The 19,480-nt window shown below is 41.8% G+C and overlaps 1 protein-coding gene across 2 annotated transcripts in view; it reads right to left on the bottom strand.

Annotated features, from left to right (window-relative positions):
- KLHL29 (kelch like family member 29) overlaps positions 1 to 19,480 on the bottom strand; it is an 869,600-nt gene that overhangs the window by 210,436 nt on the left and 639,684 nt on the right. For both annotated transcript variants that reach the window (XM_075598451.1, XM_075598452.1), the window contains 2 exons: positions 7,484 to 7,683; positions 5,717 to 5,976 (listed from right to left, as the gene is read on the bottom strand). In XM_075598451.1, the coding sequence (XP_075454566.1) occupies positions 5,717 to 5,976; positions 7,484 to 7,683 (460 nt within the window). The remainder of the gene's footprint in view (positions 1 to 5,716; positions 5,977 to 7,483; positions 7,684 to 19,480) is intronic.

Below are 19,480 nucleotides of genomic sequence, written 5' to 3'. Positions count from 1 at the left end.
CCTTTGAACATGGCTTCATAAGTGGGAGTTGATAAGAGAGAGGAAAATAACGGAGAGAGAGAGAGAGAGGAAAATAACGGAGAGAGAGGAAAATAACGGAGAGAGGAAAATAACGGAGAGAGAGAGGAAAATAACAGAGAGAGAGAGAGAGAGAGATGAAAATAACGGAGAGAGAGGAAAATAACGGAGAGAGGAAAATAACGGAGAGAAAGAGGAAAATAACAGAGAGAGAGAGAGAGAGATGAAAATAACGGAGAGAGAGAGAGTAAAATAATGGAGAGAGAGAGAGAGAGAGAGTAAAATAACGGAGAGAGAGAGAGAGAGAGAGGAAAATAATGGAGAGTGAGAGAGAGGAAAATAACAGAGAGAGAGAGAGATTTAGCAAGCACTTCATGAGAAGAGATATAAAGTATTATTTTGTTTCAATGAAAGGATAACCTGGCAGGATTCAGAGAGTTGGCGTGGGTAGAAAGGTAAAGTTTGCGCAGATGCGCTATAATTGTTGGAAGCGATGAGGGAGGATTTAGATCCCCTGAATGACAGAAGTAATGCCGTTCCTGGTCTGTTCATGCTACTCTGCTCATTACATTTCTTTGCTCTCTGGCTCCTTTCAGTCTATGCTCGCTGTTGTAGTCAGAATATCGCAACACACATTATTATAGTGTTTCAGCCAACTACTTCAAGCCCTGAAAAGACTCTAAAAGAAACATTGTGTTTCCTAGCAAAAGGACATTAAGCAAGACCTAAAAATAGGAAATGAACAGACAGCTGGGCTTCCTAATGTGGTGGGTGCAGCAGCAGCATGCATGCATTTTGCCCTAACACCATCTCGAGAAAAGAGGACATATTTCATAACCCAAAACATTACCAGTCCCTTAATGTACTAATGGTTTGTAATTCGCACATAGTAATGACTCCCATATCCTGTGTTAGTCATTAGTTTCTGATGATTTTGAAGCAGGTAGAATGAGGACCTGGTGGCTATTACATATTAATGTTCTTTTTATGATTACTCATAATAATTGTTTCTCTTCTTTTGTAGGTGACACAGGATATGGAAGCTGGGCTTTGATTCTCACTCCAGCAGCTATATCAAGTACTCCAGGAGAGCGCAGATATAATAAGGCACACATTTCCCCTTGGTCTATCATCAAGCGGACAATAGTATTTTTAAGTCAGCTCAGGTGTTTGGATAAGACAGGTGGTATGCAACAATATAATCAAGATGTAGGTGGCTTGCTGCATTCTACCTATCACAACAATCAAACAGGTAACACAACATATTCTAGTAAACCTCAGAACATAACAGTGTTTGGATTCAGTGGCAATGGTGACAATGCAGATCCCAACATAGCTTAACATATTACTCCACAGAGAACAATGAAGACTGTAATGCTTGTTCATAAGTGCAGAGCATGACAATATCACATATTATTAACTCTTTGAAGTGCCTAAATGTAAAAAATTGTAGGAAGAAAGAATGATGGTATATGGTGAAGTAAAATATCTGCCATTACCAGTATATTGGTCTCACGGTTGAAAACCAGTGCTCTGTTCTGCACTGAATGAGTTAAAAGTGAACACACATTTTGCATAATTTTGTATTCTAACAAGGTTTATAGTGATTCTCTATTTTTATTTTATGAGACAACTTTCCACAGATATATGCGTGTATCCTTTAGAAAAAGACTAATGTATTCTCTGATTTGTAGGTATGTTGCTGATTAGATGTTGTACGACTGCTATAGATGAATAAAATACATCTCCTTTGGTTTTCTCAGCGACATTTTATGAGGCATTGCACCTTTAAAATACATTTTATAATGCCATTCTAGATTATTTAGTATTTATTTGTCACGCAGGATTTACATGTAATAGTTCTGAGGTAGGATCTGAATCCAGAGCCGTATGATTCAAAAAAGGCAGCACCTGATTCGGACAGCACCGGCTTATCAGCAGAACACGCTATTGTTGGGATTGACGCAGCCCCGATACTGGCTATCACACTGCAATCCTGCGTTAAGTACCATTGACTTGAATGGCAGTTAACTCAGGATCCCCTGTGTGATAATTCGCACTGGAGTTTAACCTGTCTCCTCCTGTGTGTTATATGTGTAAAGGTGAAAGTGGTGCAGTTGTGGGCGACAAATCTTCACCATACAGATGTAGTAAGCCTAACAATCTTCAGTGCCATAGCCACGCACGGCCACGCGACCGTGGTTGTCACGGCACTGAAGGATTAACGCTGCGTGGTATCCCATTGAGAAGCAGGGATTTCCCGCAGCGAGCTCGCAGCAGACACTGTCCCCGGTGCTGCAGTCCTTTGCTTGTTCGTCCACGGTGCAGAGGACAGTAAGTCTTACTGCATCTGTATGTATTGAAGGAAATTAAAATCATGTTGAATGCAATAGGATTGTTTGCCTATTGTTCTATCCCAGGCTCACTGTGGCAAGTGAGTAGAGGCAGGCATCGTAACTCAATCCCATATACCCTACAAAAAAGAGTGGCCTTCTTATTTACTGGAGTGTTCGTTGGGGCACAAAACAGAAATACAAAGGCAAAATGGTGCTGAGGAATACAATGCAGGGGGATGGGAATAATGGAAGGAAACAGGGGGTAGTAATGGCAAATAGGGATAGGTAAATAGGAATAACTTTACCAGGGAATCAGAGTGAGTACTGAGCTGCAGTGAGGCTAACTGTGAAAGAGACAGGATATGACATAATAATAGGGGAAATAGAACAGGGCCTGACCGAAATAGCAAGGGGAGGAGGGGCAGTCCAACTCACAGAGGAGATAAGGGGTGTGGGGGGAGGGTTGCCAGGACAACAAGGGTGAACCAGGAAATACGGGAACTGGCAGAACATCCATATTTTAACCCATTTTACCATGATACATAGATCAATGTGTTGCTTTGTCAATGTCTCCTTGCTGCATAATTGGGGGAAACTGGTGCAGTACCCTATGAATCAAGGAAATAAACCCCATTGAAAACAGTAAATTGAAAGTTGGTGTATGTTGTCCGACATTTTCCAGCTATCAGCTTTAAACTGGCCAGTGTCAGAAAACTATTGGAGAAACACTCAGCCCTGATCATACTAGAAATAACTCTCATTACAGCGAGTTTACAACTTAAGCTGCAGTCATCAATTAGAAGAGTATATTGTAGTTCCAATAAAGGGAAAGCGTTCACACATTCAAACTCTTATCTTCAGGTTTCAATGTGTGCTTCCCAATTAAGGATATGCTTAAAGCAGAATCACAGGCTCCGTCAACATTTACTTAAAATGGCAAAATGTTTAGTTTCTCCACTAAAACTGGCATGCTGCAACATAGATGATAAATGTGTACAGTACGAGAAAGCAATGCCAGCAGAGCAGAATAACCAGAAATCATTATAAAAGTAGTATTTCTTTTTGTCTATAGCACTACTTCCAACATACTGCTTTAATGTATGACATACCTTACATAAGTGCTAATAAAAACCACGTGCCAAAGAAAAACAGAAAGGATAGGGAAGTCCCATCACCTGAATATTGAATCCCCTATTACCTGTGTTGTCCTGCAGGTGATTGCTGTGGATTAGACAGGGGCGGGCAGTGCCCACAATCACATGAGGCACAGAGACTATCATACTGTATTTGCTACCCAAGATTTGTCTGCTTTGGAAAACCAGCTATAACAAGATGCTGGGTGTATTTAGAGATACTCGGCATCATACCCAGAGTTCTTTAATATCCCATATTACTTTCTACCTACACATCTAAGCATTTGCCAATGATCCACTTACTAGCCAAACTACAACGACTCCTTTGGTGTTAACCATCATGTGTCCATGCTTCCCTTCTTTAACTTATCGGCATATCTGAATAAGAATCTTATGAGGTCTTGAAAGCTCACAAACAAGCTACATATACTAAAGTAAAAATGCTAATGCTGATCCCCTAAAAAGCACCCTTCACTAGATCTGCAAATATAGATGTATTTTTAAGAAACAATAAATTCCAGCACACAGGCATGACTGGAATGTCCCCCAAAACACATTTCCACCCAAGCCTTCCGCCACATTAATCTGGCAAATGCCTTTCACATTAACATGCCTCAAGTCACCAGCATGTCTAATCCATCTTCTGGACTGTGTGCCATTCCAGGGGAGAAGCCTGTGGGATAATTAGAAAGGGGAGGTGCTGAAGGATGGTGGAGGGGGGGGGGGGGGGAATTTAGGCAGCCAGTAGGTACAAACACATAGTTCTGCAATCCTTCCAGGAGCTACACAGCTGAAGAACAGATGTCACAGATAGGAGGTGTACTCATCCAGAGCCACACATGCATGCTGGCACAGAACAAGTAAGAATGGTATGTGAGAGGATCCCTGTGGGGCAATAGGATAATCTGTGTGGAAGAGGATGTCTGTGACTGGCCACATGTAAGGGAAATAACCCTGCAATTGAAGACACGGGAGATTTTATAATTTGAGTATTTATTTGCAACTCCAATAGTTTCTTTCTGATGCTACAGAACATTTGAACAAAGCACAATTCTGTGAGTGCAATCCATGGAGTTTTTGTACTCTACAAATCCTTGTGCTATTTAAAGGAGCTGCGTCATTAAGCTCTGATGCAGGGTGTCTGACCCCATCCGGCATTAACTACCACTCACGTCAACGGCAGTTAATGACGGAATGAGGTGCAACACCCCTCGTCGCGGCTTAGTGAATCCCGGCCAACGCTCTCTGCAGCCAACTGGGCCTCCCAGGTCAAAAATCTAACAGTTTCTCCAGGAAGCCACTGTGCACATCACATGGTGTCCATTACACACCTGTCCATTCTATCCAATCCGTTGGTGCCTCCCCCCCAAAATTCAACATTAAACTCAGACCCTATATGGTTTCTCTTACAAATGGGATTCTGTAACAGGAGCACTTGCAGTAGCCAGGATGATTTAGCAGACACCACAGCTAAATATTTTATTCAGAATAACAAAGAAAATTGTAAAAAAAAAAAAAAAAAAAAAAAAAAAAAGAAACCACAAAAGTTAAGGGTTAAAACCATTGATTACCCTAATCTAATATCAGAAGTCCATAATTCTGCATACATCAATATAAACCTGCAATGCTGTATAAACATCTTTGAAGCTGCTGGCGAGAGGCACAATGACAAATAGTAGAGAATATACAATTTATACTGTTTTTGCGGGGGGTGCATGAGTTACTGAGGAAGGAATAGAGCAACAATTTTTATAACACTGCAGTAAAGCTGGAGTTATAGAGTAGCTCGGAATAAAATGATGACTGATATATTTCACAACAGAAATAAAAAAAACTATGATTTCGCACAGAAGGAAAGTTTAAAAAGTTGAGGAAAAGTTCAAGTAGTTTTGTGAAATTCTTTGGATCCCAGAAGTGAGACTATTGGGCTTATTCTAGATAAGCCAAGGACGCCGATTGGGCCATTTTCAGCCAAAACTCCCCATTGACCTCAATAGGAAGTTGGGTCCGAAGACTGCCCGATGGGGTGCTTCAGCAGATATAGGATATGCCCCTAAGGCTTTTTAATATTCTCAGGACATACGCGAGAATAAGATTAACCTCTCAACAAATACAGTACAGTCTAGCAAACGTGTTACACGAATAATAAATACTGTTTGATTTCTAACGAAGAACTGGATACTACTGTTCAAACAACTGGGCTTGCATTGTTCGATTTTTCTCTCCTACCTGAGCTCGGTTTGTTGGATCCTTCTTTAGCCACTTAATCACTGTCTCATACACCAGCTCCTCTGCTTTGGTGTTCAGGCTGTCATTTGAAATGTAGGAGACAAAATCTTCTCTGGAGATATTCAGAATCTCTTCCTGATTTGCCACCTCTGGAAAGTTCTGCAGGGCGTATGCCTTTGCCATGTTGTACAGTTCCACGCACTGCATAGCCTCTGCCATGGCTAAGATACCCAGGCAATTGTTGGCAGTCAGTTGTTTTTCTAAGGAAACACAAACCAAGTGAATGACTTATCATGACTAGTAGTATTTCAGTACTGCCGGGCTACTCAAATGCCATCATGTAATAATCCTCATAATAAAATGAAAAGACAAAATGTATTTAATTTCAATGTAAGCTAAAAATAATGATCGTACGAACAAATAAAGAAGAGTAGCAAGACTGGAGGAGGCTAATCTTTGCAGAAACAAAGGTGTAACTGGAAGTGTGAATCTCCCATTGTTTTATACTCGTAGCCATCTTTTAGTCATTTTAGTGCTGGAGATGCATTTATTGTGTTACTGAGAAATGTAACGCTGGCCTGCTATGTGATTTCCAGCAAGAAAATTAACATCAGAAAACAGAACGGGGAAACCCGCATAAACACTAAGGCTGAGTCCCCGCTGGCGCTGAGAGCCCTCCAAGCATGAGCACTGGGTGTCCTGGCATTTATGCGTGGGGGGGGAGGGGAGGCATTGAGCGCGCTGGAAAGTTAGTTTTTTGTTTACATAAGCGCCGAGCGCGGGTGAGCTCGCACACCGCGTGAGCCGGGACTTACATATATCTATATATGTAAGTAACTGCGGCAAGCGCCACCCGCTCAGCGCTAGCGGGGACTCAGCCTAAGGAGTACTGTAGATGGGTAAGTGCACTATGGAAAGGAACATAGATAACACAAATCTAAACCAGAAGATTCTCCATGCAGATGGAGAGTAGGCAGGAAACCCCCCAATTGTATGCATTCAATATCTATAGTAGGTGATAGGCTTAACTGTTGCACCTAAAATAGTGATTGTTGTTTTTTTGTTCTCCACTTATTTTCGTCTTATTTATTAACATATGATTCAATCATCACCAGTCATATATTCAATTAATTAATTATTTAATAATGAATAGGGGGCTTTATTTAGTTAGCCATTCACTCATATCACTTTGCCTCTCAGTTCTACTATGAACTATCATTTAAGCTCCAGCCCCACCGACGGCTAATGACCGTTAAACTTATCATCTACTATAGATAGATATTGAGTTCATACAAACGGGGGGTTTCCTGCTTACTCTCCATCTGTGGGGGGGGAGACTCTTTTGATTTGGATTTTTGTTGACCAAGAAACTTAGTATACTACATGGGCCAAGTAGTCCTTATCTCCTAAGCATTCTATATACGATGTTCCCCACATGCTTCGAACTCTCCATGCTACTGCCCCAAGGTGTCCCAGTCTTTTACTTCAATGCCTAAAGTCATCTCAGCCAACCCCCGACCCCCACACCCCTGGCCAAAGTTATCCCAGTTCTCCAGTCCAACGTACCCCAGTCTGTACACGTGTCTGTCCAAAGACGTCTTAGCCCTTCATAGCTCACCCACGGGATTACAGCTCTTCTGTTGGACCCATAAAAATGTACTGAATCTACTTTTACCCATATTAACTTTAATCTACTTCCCATTATAATATTTTAACGTTTACTTTTCAGTGAACCAATCACTTTAGAAAAGGGAACATGCAGCTTACCAAGAAACGAGACACAGACTTTGCAGAAAGTATGAAACTGGAACTTGCTTGCAGCCTCCAGAAGGATTTTTGCATTGGCTGAATCTATGATCAAGGAACCTGTATAAACAAATTCCAGCAGTAGTTCCAGGACTTCTGCATTAATGTTAGACATAGCCAACTCCAATTTCTCTCCACATTTACCAGCGTCCCGCGATGACCTGGCAATATCAGACAATGACATTCTTAGAGGACATTCTGCATCTCTTCTAAAACACCACTTAACAAGGGCTAGAAAAACACTTTGCACTTCATTACACTGCCTTCATTTGTATGTAATTTGTAGAATAATGTCATTTTAAATAACTGATCTTTAACGGGATCTGAAAAAGAAGGGTCTTTGAATTCATTCAACGGGAAATAAAATCACAAAAATAAAACACCATGTAGGTTTCATTGCTACGGTTATCTGCATTCTCATGCAAAAAAAAAACAATGCAAACGAAAGAAGTATGAGCCAACGTTAATGAAAATGGGATATAATGTTAGTTTTCAAAGGGAAACAATACATTTTAATACCGTCATTAATTAAGTGCCGAATGAAAAAATAATTAAATGTGCAAAATTCAAATTGGTGGCTAAACATACTTAAATATGGTATGCCTTATTAAAAGAATTGATATTAAACAATCCATTAAAAAAAAAAATGATAAAAACTGTTTTGCGATGACGTTTCGAATTCTCATTTTTTTTTTGCAGCGGGATGCTATACGTTTGAGAAAACATACACTACATTTTGAATAAGTGGGAGTTTTAAAGGTGGTCCTCCGTTAAGGTAGGCGACCAGTCAGGGTTGCCAGGGTAATATAATAGGCAGTAAGTCAATCAAAATTTGAGGAGGAAATGTTTCTGGTTTCTGGTGCATTAAAATTACTAAAGCAGCCCTTGGCCCTAAAACAGGTATACAACATACAGTAGTTGTAGCTTTTCTCTGTATCAGGGAGCAAACTTGTAATCTTTAAACAAGCTCTTCTATACCATTAAAAAAAAAAAAAAAAAAAAAAATTTTTTATATATATATATATATATATATATATATATATAAAACAAAGTTGTCCTTCCATTGGTTTATTTGATATATTTTTTCAAGGTCATATGTTAAAAAAAAAAAGCATTTTTGTTCTAAAAATATATTGTTCCCTTCAGGCACTAAAAGGAAGACCTTAGTGGCGTTGCTTTGAAAACCGAATACAAGACAAGATCGACAGACAAAATGGTTAGAGCAAAAAAAGGAGGGGAAAGGAAGGGAGCCCCCAGCTCTGCCACAGGAAGCCAGCAGCCATCTTTTTGGAATGTTCAAGACTGTTTTCCTGCGTAAAGTGCTGAATAATTTGGGATGAAAATATCTCCTGCATTTGGAAGTGTGAATTAGTGCTTGTAAGCTATTAGGCCATTTAGTCTCAGATCCTAATGTTTGATTGTCTGGTGAAGCTGCCGCACTAGAATCAGACACGCCTGAAAGAGCAAACAAATAATAAAATAATTTGGTAATGAGAGAGGGTGTGGGGGGGGAAAAAGCAACACGTTATTTGAAAAAAATATGTATTAAACTCCAACCAGCTTTACACCACCAGATGCATTTATCTGTATAACCTACTACTCTTCAATGCTTGTTATTCACCTACAACCTTATGGAAGACATGAAATGAACAGTCAGGTTTTTTTTACGATGCTCTTTCATATGAAGTAAGAAACTCATTCCGTTCTTGATTACAGCCGCACCGTTTGCTGATTTAATGAATGTTATGTTTATTAAAACATCAGTCCCGTTCAGGAAGGTAATTCAAATATATGGAAATTACTCATATCTAAAGCCCCCATTTTTCAGGTTACTTTTATTATTTAAAATGTAAAGCAGGAAACCCCCAATAACTGATCCCTTATCTATGTTTTATTTAAGGAAGTACTGTAATACATTGAGTCAGTTCTCATTTTCCAGTATGTCCTGGGACATACTTGAGAGGGACTGCGTCTTCAAAGCCGGATCTCCTGCATTTCTACTGAATACAGTAAGTCATTATTATAGATATATTTTTTGCTAACTTCCAAATTTACATTGAGACTCTCCGCCCCCCCCCCCCTCCCACCCCCCACAAAATGGCAAGCTTCCCAAAAACAATTCGCTAGGCATTAAAAGTGCAATGTCACACGGCCCGTTATATATATTACCATTGTAGCTCAATTCTGGCCACATTCTGAAGAATGTGCACTTTGGCAAAAATGTTCCAAGAGCACAGAATGTATGGTAAAACCAGCAAACGTGTGCTGATTCAAACTCGAAGACATCGGCACATTTCCATGTAGCAGTTTAATAATCACTCAAGCGTTATTTATTTCTAACGATAAATGTTGCACCAATAGCTTGTGAAGGTTTTCTTTGCATATGGAAAGGCTCGGGGCCCTATTTACTTAGTGATGCTAAGCAGTAAGGCACCTTGTGGCCTATTGAAATGAATATGACATAAGATGCCTTTATGGCTTAGCATTCTTTAGTAAATCTGGGCCTCATTGAGCTGTATTTAAACACACTTTCTGCCTGAAACATATAATTGTGTTAAAGTCTGAAAATGACCTGGGAATGTCACTCCAGCAAAATATGGTCAGAAGGATCCTAACAATATCGTTGGAAAGTTTGCCTTGATGTAAACAATAAAAGAGGTTTGTTAATAACCTTTGCAAACAAAAGCTCAAAAGCTGTTATTTCTGCTGCAGCGATTGGCAGCTTCCCTCAACCGGTATGTAAACAATATGCTCGTCAGCAGAGTGATAAATAATACAACTACAGCCACAAAAGTTAAAGACCCATGAAGACTGTCTTTACTTGGGATGACATCATTGGGTTATTAAAATGACCAAAACGAGAAGTAATTTTGTAGAAACTGAATTATCGTTATCTCAGACGCGCTATTAGAGAGGGTTGGGGTTCCTTACAATGTATCTGATCTCAGACGCGCTATTAGAGGGGGTTGGGGTTCCTTACAATGTATCTGATCTCAGACGCGCTATTAGAGGGGGTTGGGGTTCCTTACAATGTATCTGATCTCAGACTCGCTATTAGAGGGGGTTGGAGTTCCTTACAATGCATCTGATTTCAGACGCGCTATTAGAGAGGGTTGGGGTTCCTTACAATGCATCTGATCTCAGACTCGCTATTAGAGGGGGTTGGGGTTCCTTACAATGCATCTGATCTCAGACGCGCTATTAGAGAGGGTTGGGGTTCCTTACAATGCATCTGATCTCAGACGCGCTATTAGAGAGGGTTGGGGTTCCTTACAATGCGTCTGATCTCAAACGCGTTAGATTGTTATTGTTATAACCATTATCTGGTGCTGAAGTTGGTCCAGTAGCCATAATGTTCATCGTTCAGTGCAACTTTATTGCAGGTTCTGACAGACAAACCCCACTTATTAATTGAGACCCGGTGGCAAATGTTGACACACGTCAACATTTGTTGTTTTAATGCCACACTGTCAAATCTTGCATTAAATGATGTGCCGGCTTTGATGCAGTGCGTCCCGCTAATGGGTGTAATAATGTTGGCTACATTTGTATATGGACCAACATAACAGTGTACAGTACGTCAAGAAGTAACTGGAGTCTTGGAAAGCTATCAACCTGAATGTTAGTGATGTAACACTGTGTGGATGTGTGTGTGTGTATATTTATATATAGATATATATACGCACACATAGTCTTACATCACTAACATTCAGGGACCTTTTAACACCTTAAGTCATAAATCACATACTGCACAGGGGGGAGGGATAGGCTTCAGTCAGATACATTCCAGGATGCACTGTTTTTAAGTAAAAAACCTTTCTTGCTTTGTTCATTGTAACACCTCACACAAATAAAAGCATTTCGTTAGTCACCGAACGGTATCGTCTATTCGAGCACTATATATATATATATACACTGAGTTAAGTTATGGTGAGTAAAAAAAGTGACAAAAACCCTCCACAGCAAAGCAAATATGCAAATGTAAATACAACTGTATGCTCATCTGCATGTCTTAGGCAGGTTTGCAACCCCGCCTTTCACCATTATCACCCAGCACACAGCACTTCCACTGCAGCAAGGGATTCTGGGAAATGACATGCAAATGAGCACACAGTGCCACTTTTTGCTTCAAAAACCATTTTTAACATGGTTCCCTATAGGCTTAAGCTTGCTGCATGGTCACAGCTTTGAGCACAGCCAAGGTTAAGGTGCATAGCCAGAAAACCCAGGGTTTTTGTCACTTTTTTATATATATATATAAAGAGAGAGAGAGAGAGACTGAGGAGCAGACACAAGACAGCACTCAAAGGTAAGTAAGAAAACTTGTATTCAAAAATAAACATAGCACAAACATGACCAACGTTTCGGTCCTCGTGGGACCTTCCTCAGCACCACCCTGAGGAAGGTCCCACGAGGACCGACACGTTGGTCATGTTTGTGCTATGTTTATTTTTGAATTCAAGTTTTCTTACTTACCTTTGAGTGCTGTCTTGTGTCTGCTCCTGCTGGAGTGGATTACTTTTCTCTTACTATTGGTATAGGACATGCACCGCAAACTATTTATGGTATTGGGAGTGCCGGCTGCTCCATTTTGTTATATATATATAAACAAATATACATATTTACAAACATATATATATATATATATATATAACAAAATGGGTCAGCCGGCACTCCCAATACCATAAATAGTTTGCGGTGCATGTCCTATACCAATAGTAAGAGAAAAGTAATCCACTCCAGCAGGAGCAGACACAAGACAGCACTCAAAGGTAAGTAAGAAAACTATGCGGAGTCTATCTGTGTGTGTGTATATATATATATGTAAGGTCTGCAACCTGCCTAAGACATGCAAATGAGCATACAGTTATATTTCCATTTGCTATATGCTTTGCTGTGGAGGGTTTTTGTCACTTTTTTTACTCACCATAACTTAACTAAGTGTATATATATATATATTTGCTAAATATATATATATATATCTATATATATATATATAGATATATATATATATATATATATCTATATATATATATACACACACACACACAGATAGACTCCGCACACACGCCTCAAGATAAAGGGTATTACTAAGACCAAAGGGTAGACTATTAATGTAAGAGTATGGTCGGTGCTCTGAGACAAAGGTTAATGTGGCATTAAAAGACAAAAAAGTCTCCTTTTTTCTGCCATATATATATATATACACACACATACACTCATATTCTGCTTTGGCCAAAGGGATATCTAAATTATCTTTTTCAAGAGATATATAGGTATTTCACTGTGTATTTTTGTCACAGTGAATGTTGCTCTGGACTTCTTTGTTTTTTGTTTTATACAATTAGCCACGCCCAGCAGCACTCCTTTTTGACACTTATATACATATATATATATATTGTGGTAATTTGGGGGGGTTTCTGAGAGCTTGCTGGTTATCTGTGTGTGTGTACTATGAACAAACACACATTTATATACATACCGATCGCGGCACTCCACCATGAGGATGACGTCATCAGACCACGACTTCAAGAGAAGTCGCGCTGACGTAACGTCAATCCCCTTTGGGATAATTAAGCAACTAGTGGACACATAACTGTGTCATCAGTGATCTCACTGGCAAGGAGAAGCCCGCTCAACGTGCGTAAGGGCTGGGACCCGCTGCGCCCGGCGGCGCGGGCGGCCGCGTGAGCGTTCCCCACCAGCAGGGGAATCCTTTCTAGCCGGTCCCAGTCCCCCCCTCGCTGACGGCTCACTACGCACTGTGACGCGTCAGCCGCCACGGGATTCAAGAAAATAGTGATCCCGAGCGGCAACGCATCACGTGGTGCGCTGATGAGCCAATCAGCGGTGGGGGGGGGGGGGGGAGCGGGAGCTTTCAGGAAGCAAGGTAGGAGGAGGAGGAGGAGGAGTAGGAGGAGGAGTAGGAGGAGGTGTGTGTATGTGTGTGTACCTTACCTTCCAGAAGCAGCCCAAGCCCGTGGAGGGAGGGGGGGAGTAGCGGGTCCCTCCGCTCAAGCAACGCCCTCTCTCTCGCTCAAGCCACGCCCCTCCCACTCCCGCCCACCTCCCGCTGCGGCTCCAGATCCCTACAGACCGCATATCGCGGTCTGTGTCTGTCAGCGCCCCGCCTGTCTGCAGTGCGGGCGCGCTGACTGAGGGAGCGGGGCCTTAGCCTTAATCTTCTTACATTCTAAAATGCATTGAAATAATGACCACGTTTACCAATCATGAATATGAAGGGGAATAAAACACTTACAGCATAACTTAGTAATAAACCGAAAACGGCTTGAACATTGTTTACTTTGCCTCTCCTCATCAAGCTACTAAATGTATCACGGAAACCAGCATGCAGTGGAAAAGGGTTATCTGTAAAACGGGATCAATAGTGGTTCCTCATACATATGCTATTTTCCTCCTTAATATTATAACCACTTTCTATGCGCACAGCTGGTGTGATTACTTGTCACACGAATTGGATTCTCTGTGGAATGCAAGTCAGCATTAAAACAGCATTTCAAGAATTACTTTGCCGCATCTTGATCCTGAGCATCTCAATTCCATGGAAATCCCTTGAACGCGACCTAATTCAACGCGATTATCACCCACCTACTTGTGTTAAAATTCACGCTACTCTATGAAACACAAGCGGAAGCTTACTTTAAATTCTAAGGCCTTGCCTTCAGTATACTCATGGGAATCATTAGCTAAAGCATGCGCAGCGAGTAAATGCCATACATTACAGTGACGCTGGTCAGAAAAGAATTGGCACCACAGAGGAGTTTTTAGAAGCAATAGAGAAAAAAATGCTGGCTTTGTGTTCCAAATAGCAAGTTAAAGCAGCAAAACATGTAGCACTGCACTATGTTGTTGTTATTTTTACTACAGAACTGAAGCAGAGGGTCTCCCGAGCTGAGCTGTGATAATTTCAGCTCAGGAGACCTCAAGCTGCCAGAGATACTTACCTCTGTAAGGGGATCCGGTATCCCTGTGGAGTTTAAATGTTCAGGTCGCGTGGGCCAATAGTAAGCTGCACTGCACCGGATGACATCACGGATTCCTATTGGCTAGCGGGACAATTAAGTCTCCATTTCGTTATGCACCCAAGCTCCCTGGCTGCACAGATACTGTACACGCACCCCCTGGGGAGGTATCTCTGGAAGGAGGAGGTCTCCGGAGCTGAACTGCATTCATTTCAGCTCCGGGGTTCCCCTGCTCCAATCCTGTAATTAAAACAAATTAATTTGTGCACTCCTACATGTTTTGCTGCTTTAATCCTAAAAGGCACTTACAGAAAGTATACGATATTTCTTAGTACCTACCGCTGGTAAAGGCTGTTACAAGTTAAAATAAGCCTTTTAAAATTGGTTCACATTCCTGATATTGTATTTGAATAATGCTTTTTTGTTATATAGCCCTGGTCCCTTTTCCAGCGCGGGTCCCCGGCTATGTTACGCTTCCCAGCGCTTCCCCTGGCATAACTGCAGGTACCGCGGGACTAGCTAGGGCGGTGCGGCGAGATAGCCAGCAGCAAGAGGCGCAGGAAGGCTCCGGTGGCTCTCCACTGGTTGGCGCTGCCATCCAGCCGGGCGTGGCCATGTTGGAGTTGACCGCGCGTGCGCGAACACTTGCGCAGGTGCGGACGAGTACGGCGGCAGAGGTGGCAGAGCACGCGCAGGAGAAAGCAGAGAGGAAGGAAGGCCCTCTACAGGTTGCGCATGCGCAGGGAAGTGGCGCGGTGGCCATTAGGATAGCGCAGGCTCAGACAGGAAAAGGTAGGCGGCCATTACAGAGGAGGCCATGCGGTCTCCATAGGCAGGAGTCTTCTGGGGAACTACACTTCCAAGGAGGCATAGCTGCAGGCAGTCAGGTGCTTTTACTTAGCCAATAGGGCTGAGGGATTCTCATGTAAAGGGGAGGATCTAGTTAGGGATATTAGCAGGCTGGCAGGAAGGAAGTCAGTCACGGTGGGGAAGCAGACAGGGGAGGAGGTAGGTGTGCAGGGTCAGGGACCCATGCACTAGGCCAGAGACCCACCCCAGGCCCCAGATAGCCCTGAGTCACCAGTGAGCTGCTGCAGATAAGGACAGACCCAGATAGGGAGGCTGTCACTTTAGCTGAGCAGGATAGCTAGTTGCAACAGTGTTGTGTGCAGTGCAGCCAGAGTAGTGGGCTTTGACTGTGTCAGTGAAAGGCCCCTCATAGGAAGAAGGAGGGGCTGCTTTCTAAGTTATACAGTGTATGTAATATCACCAGTGCCAGTTGCATGTGGTGAGCTGCCAGAGTCTGGGACAGACATAATCTACAGCAAGAGATCTGCATGCAGGGACTAGGGTAGAGGTATATCCCCGGGGCCCAGTTAGTCCCCTGAGACACTGTAGAGGAATACTGTATGTTATAGGGACTGCCTTAAGACAGGGACTCCTTCACCATACTCAGAGAGAAAGAGGAATGCTGCATGACAGTGCCTGACTGTCAGTACAGCGTGTAGCAGGAAGAGTGCCTGACTCCATAGCAGAGACTGTGGTAAAAGGATCATTCCGGCTGGAGATCCCTCCCTGGAGGAGTCAGAGGATGTAATCATTTCTGCAAGGAGCAGCACACCGCGGCGTGGGACCAAGTTGCGGAGTTGCTGACTACAAAGGATTTTCCTGATCAGGACTTATCAGGGAGGTAGTACTGTATATATTAAGTGCACCACCGGGCCCCAACACAGGGAAGCGCTATCCCTCACACTCTCTTTATTGTTGTGGACTCTCAAGGGATAAGTGCCCAAGCACAGTATTATCAAAGGGACTGAGGGTCATGTGATGATGGACATGTGGGTGAGGGGATGGTATGCATTGAGGGTGATGCAATGTTATTCATATGATGAATTGATGTTATGCAAAGAGAGTTGAATTGTAGTTATTGTTCATGCTCAGTAAATACTGTTTATTCACATTGTGTGTATTTACTGTATGGTTGTTCTGGTGAGGGCACACTCCCACCACGTTGGGATCCCTCATCAGTGGAGGCGCTGCACCGAGTGTAGGTATATACCCCAGGTTCCCCGTGGTGGAAGCTCAGCCCTCCTGGTTGCCAAACAGGTACAGCACCATTGATAAGTAGTCAGATACACCTACCCACCTCAATCTCACTTAGGGTGGGGGTAAGAGGGCTACAGTTATTATCACAATAAAGTTTTATATCCTGTGCAGTGGCTCTTACCTGTATTTTTATGACATGTCACAGATACTGTATTTATGCTTTTATAATTTGGGGGTTGAAAAATAAACGTATCACTGCCATTTTATTGGTTTTATTACCCAGTGATTCAATGTAAGATGCAAAATTAAATTGACTAAAAATCAACACAGTGTTATAATATGTGTAGGAACACTCAATTATTGAGAAGGATGCCTCTTTCAGTAACGTGTGTGGAGGTATTGCTCCTGTAAGATCTTTCATCTGTTACCAAGATTGCAACTCACATTGTTTAGGCTACAGTAGAGATTACCTCACCCCTATGTGAACTGACAATGCCATTTTTATGGAACAACCTAATTGGACACAAGTAATAAGGAACATTTTGGAGGGACCTGCCGTTGTGGAGTGGTATTGCACTTATAAGTGAATGGCGCACTTAAGGGGTGATTCATTAACCATTATGGACCCCTTAGGATGTAACGGCACACCAGAGGCCACATCGTGGCACAAATGCTAGTTTTCCCTGGGCAGTGATGCTCAACTGCAGTTAGGGGATCATGAGGAGTGGAGTTTAGCTCCCCTGTTCTAGGGGATGACCAGGCTATCTACTCCAAAGAAGCGGTTGGCCTTAACCAAACGGAAGTGGAGCCCTCTCTACTACCGTGTCCGTTAGCCAAGGGACGTGGCCATCATGTGATAGCTGCTGAAACGATCACATGGGTAGAAATGCCGGAGGCCCGGTGGCACTCCGGTGCCTCTGGATATCTGAGCTCCGTTACGGGTTAGTGCATCCGATCCAGCATTAACTCCCATTCAACTCAATAGAAGTTAACATTGGATAGAGTACATTAACCAGCAAGTGTAATTAGTAAGTTTAAGTCACTTTAGTGGAGCATGCTGGAAAGGTTCTCAGCTCTGATAAATTAAACTGGGCTCAGAGCTTCCATGGGGAAGCAGATTCACAGCATATACTAGAGTTCCTACGCGTCTCTGTGCTCTCATAATGTTATTAGTGGAGAGCTAAGCATGTATTCACTTTACTGTGAATTATTGTAATAAGGCTACTAAGTGACTGAAGGTCATTGGGGCAAATGGAGTCAGTTGTGGTTTTTTGTACCTTTTTAAACTTTTCTTTTTGCTTTCTGAAAGTATTCTGGGATTCGGGATGTTACTGAAGTTGGATAAAAGCAGGATTTATTCCGTCAGTCCCAATGACCTGGAGATATTTGAGAGCATTAAATTAAACGCAATCTGTCATCATTATCAAGCCTGCTGTAATTCCCTTGGTTAACAATCTCCTCTTTAAAGTAAGATGTACAAATTGGCAATGATCAACATGGAAACTGCTACGGGCATTTATTCTGTTCTTACACATCTAAAGCGAACAGCTGGAGCTAAACAAAGTCCTTCCCAAATGCTGCAGGACCTATTTCAAATAAAACTTTTTATGCTCCTTAAAAAATGCTTCTAACAAATGCTATGGAATAAAGATGAGGAGATTACTTTTGCATATTTATTGATGATTGGTATGTCCCAGGTTTACTAGTCATAGCGTGAGGTGAAACTATTGTAAAAAGAAGAAAAAAGTGGCCTTCTCTGTTCAGTTATACTGCATAGTGTACGAGGCTACACAAAATGTAAGCAATGCACCTGTCCCAAATTCTGTCATTCTGGGTTAGTGACTTCATTGCTGCTTTCAGAGATTTTGAAAACCTAGTTAAAGCATCAATACGGGTTTCACCTTGTTTGTTTTATTTATTACAGGATTGAAGGGAGTCTCCGGAGCTGAACCGTGTTCAATTGAGCTCCGGGGTCCCCCTGCTGCCAGAGAAACTTACCACCGTAGCGGTGTCAGTATCTCTGCAGTCAAAGCAACTGCGTGCTTAACAATGGCGGTGTTTAAGTGACCCACGTCACGCGGGCCAATAGGAAGCTGTGACATCATCCGGTGCGGCTTCCTATTGACCTGTGTGATCGGGACATTTAAACTGCATACAGATACTGGCACCCCATACGGAAGTAAGTACCTATGGAAGCAGGGGGCCCCCAGAGCTGAAATGAACACAGAACAGCAACGTATTTTAAACCCATATTGCTGCTTTAAAATCAACAGTAAGATTAGCAACCCAATCTATGTGTTGTCTCTTTCAGAGCAGGAGGGATCTGTTATATGTCAAGTAGGCAATATAGGGGTTCAATTAGTTTATTGTATATAGTTGAAATTTGACATAATGATTTCTACCTAAAAATACATGGCTGGTATACACAGAGTTACAATGTTACTTGTGAGAACATCAGACTACTCAATAATATATATATATATATATATATATATATATATATATATATATATATATATATATATATATATATATATATATATATACAGTATATATATATATATATATATATATATTTAAATGCTGCATCCAGGAACCAGCATAATATATTTTTAGTATTTGATTTGATTGTAACCTGAAACAGCTCTCTGCTTTATACTGACGCTGGTAAGTGCACTATTCTGTTTTTTTTGTGATAAGCATCTGGCTTTTAAGGCTGCATAGTTCATCAGAAATCCTGGAAGGCCAACAAGCAGCTATAGGAAAATGGATAGCAAATATATACTTTAGCCTCTTATAGCACTAAAGACAAACGACTGACTCTTATAGAATATCTCTCAAATGTCCCTGATATTCTGTAAGTATCACTGATTGAGAGTCCGAGATACTCCTTTCTTTATCATTTGTAGTCTCTTAGAAGGGTAGTCAC

Source organism: Ascaphus truei, chromosome 4 (genome assembly GCF_040206685.1).
Source record: "Ascaphus truei isolate aAscTru1 chromosome 4, aAscTru1.hap1, whole genome shotgun sequence".
In the NCBI taxonomy this organism is placed as follows: Eukaryota; Metazoa; Chordata; class Amphibia; order Anura; family Ascaphidae; genus Ascaphus; species Ascaphus truei.
Note: the sequence above shows the minus strand (reverse complement) of the source record. Positions and strands in the feature narration are given on the sequence as shown.